The following is a 12269-nucleotide window of genomic DNA, read 5'->3' as shown; positions in this document are numbered from 1 at the left end:
CAATCAAGATTTGCCTTTATCAAATCCATTCTGGCTTTCATTTAGTAACTCATTTTTTTCCAAGTGCCAATTAACTTTGTCCCAGATTATTGTCCCTAAAAGTTTCTCCACCACCGACGTTAGGCTGATTGGCCTATAGTTGCTGGGTTTATCTCTCTCCCCTTTTTTGAATAGAGGTGTAACCAGTCCTCTGGCACCATTCCCATATCTAAAGAGGATTGGAAGATTGTGGCCAAAGCCTCCGTCATTTCCATTCTTACTTCCCTCAGTAACCTAGGATGCATCGGGTGACTTTTCTACTTTGAGCGCTGCCAACCTTTTAAATACCTCCTCTTTACCTATTTTTATCCTATCCAATTTCTCTACTACCTCCTCCTTTACTGTGACATTGGACCTCCTCCTTTACATTGGCAGCATTCTCTTCTTTAGTGAAGATAGATGCAAAGTACTCATTTAGTTCCTCAGCCATGCATGCCCTCTACCTCCATAAGATCTCCTTCTTGGTCACTAATCGGTCCCATCCTTCCTTTGACTACCTTTTATTATTTATATGTTTATAAAAGACTTTTGGGTTCCCTTTTATGTTACCCGCTAATCTACTCTCGTACACTCTCTTTGCCCCTCTTATTTCCTTTTTCAAATTTCCCCTGTACTTTTTGTATTCAGCTTGGTTCTCTACTGAATTATGAACCTGACATTTATCATAAGCCTCCTTTTTCTGTTTCATTTTAATCTCTATAACTTTACTCATCCAGGAGCTCTAGCTTTGAATGCTGTTCCTTTCTCCCTCATGGGAAAGTGTCTAGTCTGTACCCAAACTATCAACTCTTTAAAGGCCTCCCATTGCTCATCTACTGTTTTACCTGCCAATTTTTGATTCCAATCCACTTGGGCCAGATCCCTGTTCAACTCACTGAAATTAGCCCTCCTCCAGTTGAGTATTTTCACATTTGATTTATCCTTGTCCTTTTCCAGAACTACTCTAAACCTAATGATATTTTGATCACGGATTCCCAAATGTTTCCCCACTGAAACATGCTCCACTTGCACACTTCATTTCCCAGAACTAGATCCAGCACTGCTTTCTTCCTCATTGTGCTGTAAACATACTGATCAAGAAAGTTCTCTTGTACACACTTCAGGAATTCCTCCCCCTCTTTGCCCTTTACACTGTTATTTTCCCAGTCTGTTAGGATAATTGAAGTCCCCCATTATCACTACTCTAACGTTTTTGCACCTTTCTGTAATTTGCCTGCAAATTTGCTCCGTCTCCTTCCCACTATTTGGTGGCCTATAGTATACACCCAATAGCGTAACAGCTCCTCTATTGTTCCTTAATTCTAACCAAATAGATTCTGTCTTTGGACCCTCACGTACATCATCCCTTTCTGGTGCTGTGACAGTATCTTTCATCAATACTGCCATCCCCTCCCCCTCCTCTTTTTCCTTCCCTATCTTTCCTGAATAAACTGTAGCCAGGAATATTAAATGCCCATTCCTCCCCTTGTTTGAGCCAGGTCTCCGTTTTTGCCACTATATCATAATCCCATGTGACTACTTGTGCCTGCAGTTCACCAACCTTATTTACCAGGCCCCGTGCATTTATGCACATGCTCTTCAAACCCATCTTAGTCTGCCTTGTATCTCCCTCCTGTCTAATCCCTCTTATTTCTAAACTACTCTTTATTCTAATGCTATTTGTCTCTCCCAGTCCTCTGTGCACCTTGTATCTCCTATCTAATGCTTCATCCTGGTGCCGCTCCCCCTGTCAATTTATATTTTACATTCAGATTAGGTCTGCTTATGTCTATCATTTATGTGTTTATATTTCTGTTTTTGTACCCATTTATCTATTTGTTTCTATGTATACGTAATTGTTTAGCATCTTTGATACTCGGCACCAGTCTTAACAAATCCAATTCTATCAACATCAGAGATATTCCTTTTTCATCAAATAATAATCTGAGGGAGGGATGTTAGTGCTGGAGAATTTTGGGCATCAAGTGTCAGCTTCAACAGTATGAGATATGGTATAGCAATGTTAGATGCAGAGTAAAGTTCCCAACATGCTGCCCTAACAATGTACCTCAGCCCCAACTACAAAATAGCACCCCCTATTGCACCAATGTGGCATCTTTACATTTTCTACACCGGCGACTCTGTGGCCAGTCTTAAGTGGGATTTCTAATTTAGTGCCAGTTAGTGCTGAATTAAGGACTGTTTGTGCTCTAGAATCGAGACCGGTCACACTAAGGTTCTTTATAAAACTGATGCAGTACGAACTGTTTGTAATTATACACATTCTGAACTGTAAGGCTATCACAGCTAGGCCCAAACCTGTCCTCACTCAAAATTCAACCATGTGCACTTTCCAGTAAGGATAGTATTCAAGAGGGTGAATCCTATCTAATTTTTCCCTCCCTTAACCTGGGGGCACTGAGGCAAATGGTAACAGCCTGACTACAGTTCTGGTTAATTCAGCAGAGCAGGAATCAAAGCGAAGGCCATTCCTGCTACTTATCATACAGGCAGTGCATTTTCTTAACGAGCCACTAATGCACCACAGAATTCCTCTTTACATTTATTTGATAAAATTACAACTATTACATTCACTAAATGAAAAAGAAAATACAGGCTGAATATCTGCTTATGTAATTAATAATTCCCTTGACACATAATGTCTTTTGTTAACTTATGGTTAGACCAAGGACATACGTAGAGATGGTAGTGTGATGACAGTCAGAATCTATTTCCTTCCACAGTCGATATCGCGGGCTTGTTTCCTTCCCTTTTGGTGAATGCTATATATCATATCAGTTTAAAGTTATAAATATGAACTATATAACAAACAGATAAACTGTAAGAGTAAAGAGTCCTGACGCGGTTTCAATTTGCTTTTTAAAACATGGATATTATATTATATCATGACAATATTCAAGTATTTGAATTGAAATTTCACAGTTCGAATAAGCTTTATAAACTTCTTTACTTATGCCATCAGCTACACGCTTACACAGACCATGTGCCTTGTAGCCCTCAGTAATTAATTACTGTACAGAATGTTGATGAAATAAGATAGAAAAAATTTAACTTGTGGACTGACTCCACCTACTTTCTTTGTGTTACCTAAAATAGGTGTTGTGGGGGTCTGACAGTGTCAGATGCTGCCTGCCATTGGCTGCTGCTACTTGTTGAAGCATCGCCTGATGGTTCTGACTCAAAATCTTTCCTGGTGATTAATTGGCCGACATATAGGCAGTGCCACCAAAGACTGAACTTCTGGCCCCTTTGAGCGAATATTGTAGACTTTATGTTATAACTGTGTCAATGGTCATTGTGCTGTTCGTACAAAAATATTATAAAACTGCTTCCAAGCAGCTTTAGCTGTTAATGAAACATCACTGGCAAGTAAAAGTGCACAGCATTTAATAATAAATATAACAATGATGCAGAGGGGTTGAGGTTATTGCACAACTGCCCACAGTGCTGCAAAATAACAGAGTTACTGCTAACACTTATTATGAAGTATTAAACAGAGGAGAATAAAAGGCAAATTTACTGAGCTACATGTTATAAAATAGTCTTATCTCCCCAAGTTTCTTCTACCTACCGTGAGCCATACCTTTGGACGATTGGGAAGCACGTCCAGGCCGGATTTTGTTCTCGATTTCTTCCCCCTCAGTCCCACAGTATAAGGACTGTAACTGCTTTTCCCAGTGCTTCGCTTGCTCAGCATCCTTCTCCCAACTTGTCTCTCTCATATATGTATATATTGTAAAAAAAATCTTATTAAAAGCAACCTCGCAGAATCCACACACGCACACAAATAAATAAGAGGGGTCTAAATATTCAAACTTTGTCAATCTTTTGCAACTTCGTTATTACATTACAATTAATTTGAGTTGAAAGGATCCTGCTCATTTCCAGTTAAACCTGCATCAATTCACTACTTTCCGCCCAGACCTGCCCTGCCCTGACAGCTAAAACTGCAAGTGCTGTGTATTTTGCAACCTCCCCGAAGATTATTTAAATACATTCCTACACAGGCAGAGAGGATGCTTGCGACTTACAGATGTGCTGTGCGGTACGGGACTTCCTGTTCTGTTCTTCTTAGATATTGAAGGCGTTTTCATCAATTCCCTTTTCTTGCGAGAAAACATTTTCTTGCAAACGGCGAATACTATTTTTTTTTCTGTGCCCCCCCCCCCTCTTTCTTCTTCCTGGACGGTCCGATGTGGCAGATCCTCCCCACCCCGACCAGCGACTGTTATAAAATTGTCTCCTTTCTTATTCCATCAAAACTTCGCAGCTCAGTCGCGTTGCACTGAAACCGCAGCGATCAGCCAACGTGCAGAGAGAGAGAGAGCTGGTGACAGTAACCACATTCCGTTACTTTGTTCTACCCTCTCTGAACAGCCATGTGACACCCATCCACTCATCTCATTGGCTTCTAAACAGAAACATACACCTCATTTGCAACATTTCCATACTTCACTCCACCTAATGTTATTTACCTAGGGATCTATATATATATATATAATCCATATGCAGTCATCATCTTGTGCACTTGCTGTATATCTCATGGAGGGTAGCAGATGTCTAAATTCAATACCCAAATCATACAGGACAGAAGGAGCCCATTCGTCCCATTGCCTCTGTGCTGACACTTGCTGGGATAGTTATACATATGGAAACAGTCTTTCGATACCTTGCACAAGCAGCCATTTTTCACGTATGAACCTGAACAGTGAGTGTTATCAGGATATTCCATCATGGAGGGCATCACAACAAACCTGATTCCGTCCTTACCAGATGTCCACACATCCAGCAGGGGTCACTGGATCATCATTAGGAATGGAAACCTAGGTGATTTTCCTCTGCCTAGCCCAGGGGCACTGATACTAGTTATGGCACCCCTACCAAGTCCTTGCTGGGATCAGCTAATTCAGCAGAGACTGGGGCATCAATCTTGGGATCTTTCGGAGACTTTCACAAGCTTTCGGAGACTTTCTCCGAAAGCTTGTGAATTTAAAATAAAATTGCTGGACTATAACTTGGTGTTGTAAAATTGTTTACAAATGTATTTTTTTAACACAGTTATGGTGCTGAGACTTACAGGTCAAGAAGATCCCAAGATTGATGCCCCAGTCTCTGCTGAATTAGCTGATCCCAGCAAGGACTTGGTAGGGGTGCCATAACTAGTATCAGTGCCCCTGGGCTAGGCAGAGGAAAATCACCTAGGTTTCCATTCCTAATGATGATCCAGTGACCCCTGCTGGATGTGTGGACATCTGGTAAGGACGGAATCAGGTTTGTTGTGATGCCCTCCATGATGGAATATCCTGATAACACTCACTGTTCAGGTTCATACGTGAAAAATGGCTGCTTGTGCAAGGTATCGAAAGACTGTTGCCATATGTATAACTATCCCAGCAAGTGTCAGCACTTTCAGCAGAGGAGGAGAGAAATGGGGGAAGCAAAGCATGTAAAATACTAGATAACAGTCAGATAATTAAGGTTGGCAGTACAATTTCAGGATTCAGTGCTGAGGTTTGTAATGTTATTTGTACCTTTGGAGCACTACCATGTAATGCTATGACAGCCCATTATATAATATTTACTGCACACTGTACATTTCAATATCAGATTGCCAAATTATATTCCAACTCCCTGTACCATGCAGTAAAATTAAATATCACTGAAGTTCAAATCATGTGGAAACCTTCTATCTGTTGGCCTATCCACCATAACACCAGCTGCAACACAGCTGTCCCAAAAAAATAAAAGCCCCATCTATGAACTCCGCCTTTACATATTATAAATATTAACTGTTTGGACTAATTTTGAATGATGTGAATCACTTCAACCTGTGCATCATTTTAAATGCAATACACAGGCATGAGTTCCATCAATTTAGTTACAATGTCACAATGCAGTGACCACAAAACTATTTATTTATTTAGTAGCATCAGATGGTTGCACTCTCACTTCAAAGTCAGAAGGTTATGGGTTCAAGCCCCACTACAGGATATTAGAGGGTAATTTCGTCTGACATCAGTGCAGTACTGAAGGAGTGCTGCATTATTTCAGGTGCCGTCCTTCAGATAAGGTATTAAGCCACGGTGAACATTATAGATCCCATGGCAATATTAAAAGAACAGAGAGTTCTGCCAGTTGAGGGAGGCTAACATACCTCCCTCAATACCACCAAAAAAACAGATTAACTGGTCATTAATCTCATTGTGGTCTATGAACACAATAGCTGCTGTGTTTGCCTACATGACAACAGTGACTACTTCAGAGCAATCAGGTAACTCAGTTTAGGCTAGTGGTTAAACCTGGGACCTTCTGATCTATGGTTCAGTACCATACCAAGATATTAGCAGCACTAGCTTAATACATAAGGCCATTGGAGACACTGCAGCCAATCCACTTCTATGCTGTGAACACATCCTTTGTGTCTTGCTCCTCTCCAATCATATCCTGTTGATTTATTAGCTCTGTAGCTACATTTCTCCATCTCTGTAAGCTCAGCAAAATTTTGAAAAACAGCCAGTATGTTCTGGTAAGAGTTACAGCCTTGAACAGAGTCTTAGGTGGAGCACAATGATGGAGCACCATGTAGCAACAGCACCATACACCACGGAATTCTGAATGTGTGTTTGTAATGGGATAACTTGAATGGTGAGTTCCTGATCCCAACTATGCCACAATGGGAGGCACAAAGCAGAGGACAGATTCTTCTCTTACGGAGAGATGGAAAATTGGGTGACCATTTACTGAGGAGGATTATTAGACACCTCCTGGTGGCCAGTTGCAGAGCAACACCTTCAACCTGGGAAGATATTTGCCTGGAAGAGAATAGGAGAGGAATAACATAATAAATGGTAAAGTACATCAAAAAGAAACAAAAACATACGCCCAAGTATAATTTATTTCTTGAACATAAACAGGCATTGTATGGTTTCCCATCTTCCATTACCATGACTTTTGGCATATTGTTTAGCACGTGACAGGAAAAGGGGCATTTTACAGCACTAGGCGTTTAATGGGACCAACTGACAGGAATAAATAGTTTTACTGAGAAACAATGCACTCTGTTTTGGGAGGTATCTTTTTTTTCTATGTGACTCCTTGCTTCGGAGGTGGGCTGCCAATGCACTGTTCTATGTGGCCATTCTATCTTGTAATCTTTCACCGTCAACTTTACCAGGCAGTAACAGCCACAACAACATTCCTTGTGCCTCCCGAATAAGGTGCCCTGAATATGTCATTTTTCTCATCAGAATCAATCTCATCACTTCTCTCTTTCCTTGTGTCAGCTCAAGGACCTTCATTAGTTATTCTTCTTTTCCAACTAAGTTTCAATGCATGTCTGTAGCATCAGAACTCATTGTGTAAATTGTCTTTACTATATTAACAGTCTTGCATTTAGCGTGTACTTCCTGCCTGCGTCACACTTACTTCCTGTAACAATTCCCCATCACAGATTGTTGATTTGATGGAACAGAATTTGACTTATTCAGGGGCCAAAAATCAATGGCCATGATAGTAATACTTTGCTGCTTTACATGGCACAATACCCCCTCATTGTTATAATAGAGTGTATTCCCTAACTTGTCTTAAGCAACGCCCTAGGAAATCTGCTAGCATATCGAAAAATGGACTCTAGTAGTGATTACAGGGCATTGATCTGATAAAGAGTTTCTGACAATATCATAACCAACATCTAAACTAGGTAAGGCCTAGAATTTCAGGTCCCTGAAACAGGCTCCCTTGTCCTAACTTCAGAATTCTGATTCTGACGAAGGGTCATCTACCTGAAACGTTAACTCTGTTTCTTTCTCCACAGATACTGCCTGACTTGCTGAGTATTTCCAGCATTTTCTGTTTTTATTTCAGAACTCTAATGTTGTCTCATTTAAACAATCACCCATGTAAAAGCACCTTCAATCTTCATCTGCTAGAAATTAAAAACAAGCTTTTAGATCTGTATAGAAAGGCTAAGCATCAACATCACATCTGCAGCAGTAAAGAACTGGTAATGTTTGTTAAATTGTTCTCGTATAATCCAGATGGGATAAATGTCAAAGCAATTGAAAGGGAATTCATACTATTAAAAAGATAATCAGGGATGAAAAAAGGAGAAACAAATTTCAAGGTTTTTTGGGGGATTAACATTTTTTGGTGGGGAAGGGTCTGTTAATATTAAGACTTTAATTTAAGGATAAGAAGTGAAAAATGTGACCACATATCTTGGTTTGTTTTACAGTTTCTACAGTAGAAATCAACAATAATCCTTTTTTCTGTATTTAGGAGGGATTTCATGAAGGGACCAGTGATTTCTTTTTAAAACACCAAGGATCACAGTACAGGACATTAATGGGGTTAAAAACAGTAAATCAGCAAATATTGACTAGATGACAGTTGTAGGAGGAAGGAAAGACTGAAGTAGGCAAGGAGCTCACAGTTTTGAGGCCCTGGTAAAGAAGATTAGTAACGAAATGGTCACAAAAAATTTGGAATGCTCAAATATTCGTTAGGGAAGGACAAGATAAATACATTCAAAATTTTTAAGAAAATAAGATGGATTTAGGAGGAGCTGTGACTGACATTTTTTTTTCTTCAGTTCATTTGAAAATGGCTAATGTTTTAAAATCCAACAGAAACATGATCCTCACAACCACAGACGGGACAATGAGACTAACATGAAGGGTGCATTTCAAGAGCATTTAATAAGAGTAATGGCGGAACGTTGAAGACAACATGGGTTTATGAAAAGCACATAGATCACGTCCAATAAATTTATTGGAATTCTTTTGGGGATGCAACAGAATTGGTGAATAATGGCAATGCCTTTTTTAAATGATCCATAAAGATGACACTGGGTGTCATCAACATAACTTTTTTTTATACGAGTCCCCCTTTTTTTAAGGAGCATAACTAATAAAGGAACTTAAACATGAAACTTAAACATGCAAAACAAAAGGAAACATATAAAACTAAATCATAACATTGTTGTTCATTCCTTGTGGTGCCCACTGGTGTAATGACGATGTGGTGGAGGTTTTATATACATATTGAGACTCTCAGGAGGCATTCAATCAGGATCCTTCAACGAGAGACTTGCAGTTAAAGCAATATCTCTGGGGGATAAAGGAGGAAGTAGTAAATTGGATAATAAATTGGCTAAATAATAGGAAATGAAGACGAGTGATCAATGATAACAATTGTAATTAGAAGCTGTCACCAGACGATTACCTCAGGCTTCGTTCTGAGATCCAGGCTTTTTGCAACAATTACAGATGATCTTGATAAAGGTGTTAAAAACAGAATGTGCAATTATATAATTGTGTAGGTAAGAAGGAGATAACATTCAAAGATATCTACAATGGTTCAATAATTGGGCAGATGAATTGTGAGTGGAATTTACATTGAGAAATGCAAGTTAATACATATTGGTACTCAATGTGATTACAAAAAGAAAAACCTAGGAGTAATAGTTGACCAAACATTGAACAAAAATATACCTCAGTGTATGGCTCAATTTTATTCTTCCTCCTTTTTCCATTGGTTTTCTCTTCTCCCCTTCTCTCTCCTCCTGAAAGTTTAACTTCTTGATGGGACATGATTATACAGGCACCAATCATCCTCCAGTACCTCAGTTAAGCAGCCATTCTACATTTGTAAATCTAGGCAGTGTCAGCAAGATTATAGTCAAGCTCAATTCTGTTCTCAGCCAGTATCAATACTCATACACTTCCAGCAGGGGCCACTGGAACCCAGATAAATTTTTCCCTTCCCAACCAAAGGTACTGGGACTAATTGTAGCACCTCTACCACCAATCCAGCTCAGAACAATTAACTCAGCACAGAGTGGAGATCAGACCTGGGCCTATTGTGGCCTGTATAGCTCTATTACTTACTGTCTTAACAAGCTGAAACATTGGGGGAGCTCTAAGCTCTAAGGATAACAAATGGGTAAATCCATGGAAATGACGTTGACAAGCTATAAAGCTCTAGTGAGACCAGCACCTGGATTGCTATGTCCAAGTGTTATCACCTTACTTCTGAAAAGCTACATAAACAGTGGAAAGGATTCAGAAATGGAAAATAAGGATAATTCCAGGATTCAGCTCGTCGAACTATGAAGAGTTAGAGAACTAAATAAGATTATTAAGGAACTGCAGCGATTTTTTTAAAATTCCAGTAATTATTAAAATGGTCAAATTTTCTTAAATGAAAACGAATATCTGAATATTCATCTCAATTTTCACTTGAGGAAAAAATTCAAATTTCATCTACAGATAAAAGCAATCCACCTGGTGCCTTGAAATTCACTTTTTGCAGCTCCAACAACACTCAAGAAGCTCGACACCATCCAAGATAAGGCAGCCCGCTTGATTGGCACCCCATCCACCACCCTAAACATTCACTCCCTTCACCACCGGCGCACTGTGGCTGCAGTGTGTACCATCCACAGGATCCACTGCAGCAACTCGCCAAGGCTTCTTTGACAGCACCTCCCAAACCCGCGACCTCTACCACCTAGAAGTCAAGAGCAGCAGGCACATGGGAACAACACCACCTGCACGTTCCCCTCCAAGTCACACACCATCCCGACTTGGAAATATATCGCCGTTCCTTCATCATCGCTGGGTCAAAATCCTGGAACTCCCTTCCTAACAGCACTGTGGGAGAACCTTCACCACACGGACTGCAGCGGTTCAAGAAGGCGGCTCACCACCACCTTCTCGAGGGCAATTAGGGATGGGCAATAAATGTCGGCCTCGCCAGCGACGCCCACATCCCATGAATGAATTTTTAAAAAATGCTGTTAGATATATGAGAAAATTCTACCATGTACAAAAGATTATTAATTTTAACTTTCATTTTTATACAATTTTTCAGATTTGAAATCTGTTGCTCGGAAAATGAATTTAATGTCAATACAATCAATCAAGTGATAAGTTGAGGACACGCATTTAAAATGAGATAATGAATCGGATATATTTCGAAACGTCAAGCAGACACGTCAATATAAGATAAAAGTAACAGGAGCATTGTCACTGGTTTAAATGGAAAATAGAATTACTGGGAAAATATATAATTAATGTGTTTTCTCTTTTCTGCCAGTAGACGGCAGTGCAACCTGCAATCAAGTCTGACTAAAGAGACCTGTTGGATTGTAAGGAGGTACAAAATACAGGACTAAAGTGGTTCATCTAGCTGCTTTCAAAGTTTAAAAAAGCACCACATCCTGCTCCTTCTCTAATACCCTTCAATCATTTTCTCTGCAATACATCCATACAGTTTCCTCTTGAGTGTAAGAAGTAAAAAACGATTATTCTCCCTTCTGCCTGACGCAATCTATTTCATCTTTTATTTTTGATAATTTAGTTTAAAATACAATTTGCCTTGGTGTTTTGATGGCAGTGTTTTTGTCTTTAACAATGACTTGACATCATTGTCAATTATTGGTATGTTTCATGTTCAGTGGTTTTCCAACACAATTAATGATGTCAGGAAACATTTAGATGTTGCTTGGCTTCAAGTGGATCCTGCTGTGTGTTTGTTGGTCATGGCTGCTACTTTCACAATTGCTGCTACTTATGTTATTTTATATGAATAAATCTTCTTTATATAACATTTTTTTAAAATTGCAAATAGTTCGGGCTTCCTGTGCTTACAGGAAGGTCAAGTCAGGCCATTCCTGTCACATCTGGGTGTCACGCCTGTGTATCCCCTCTGGGTATTAGGCTTAAGCATGTGAGATTTAAATTCCCATAGTCTTACCATAATATATTTCAGTCCTCCTAGCTCCTGTTTTGCATCTCAAAGGTAACAGCTCCACAGCACCACCCCTCTCACATTGCTTTTTTCTCTAGTGTGATCACTTCCTGTTCCCTGATGCCAATCTATGGCCCTGGCTGGATCCCTTTCTGCTCCAATATACGAGTCCACTGCTCTGGCGAGATCCCTTCCAAGTTGTAAATGCCGTCCTGGGACCCTGACTGGATCCGATCCCGCTCCACATCTACCACCAGAAAATGAGGCCTGTGTCCCGGAACCCTCCCTTACCCACCAGCTGCCTCCTGTGGCTCACTTAGGGTTGCCGACCCTGGTTGGAGGTATTCCTGGAGGCTTGATCATGTGTCGTCTGATCACGTGACATTATGATTGCATGACACTTACCCACAGTTTGCAAATGTTATTGCGATTACCTTATAAAGGTTAAGTCCTCTATAGTTGAGAACCTTTGCTCCTGG

General features: G+C 40.0%; 1 protein-coding gene across 5 annotated transcripts in view; it reads right to left on the bottom strand.

Moving 5' to 3' along the window:
* LOC137299528 (rho GTPase-activating protein 45-like) overlaps nt 1–4374 on the bottom strand; it is a 178131-nt gene extending 173757 nt beyond the window's left edge. For 2 of the 5 annotated variants that reach the window (XM_067968332.1, XM_067968333.1), the window contains exon 1: nt 3611–3965. In XM_067968332.1, the coding sequence (XP_067824433.1) occupies nt 3611–3736 (126 nt within the window). In that variant the 5' untranslated portion in view covers nt 3737–3965. Of the gene's footprint in view, nt 1–3610; nt 3966–4070 lie in introns of those variants that run through there. The other 3 variants (XM_067968335.1, XM_067968336.1, XM_067968334.1) reach the window with 3 other exon arrangements.
* Between the last annotated feature and the right edge of the window lie 7895 nt (nt 4375–12269).

Source organism: Heptranchias perlo, chromosome 29 (genome assembly GCF_035084215.1).
Source record: "Heptranchias perlo isolate sHepPer1 chromosome 29, sHepPer1.hap1, whole genome shotgun sequence".
NCBI classification, from domain to species: domain Eukaryota; kingdom Metazoa; phylum Chordata; class Chondrichthyes; order Hexanchiformes; family Hexanchidae; genus Heptranchias; species Heptranchias perlo.
This window is presented reverse-complemented; position numbering and strand designations above follow the sequence as displayed.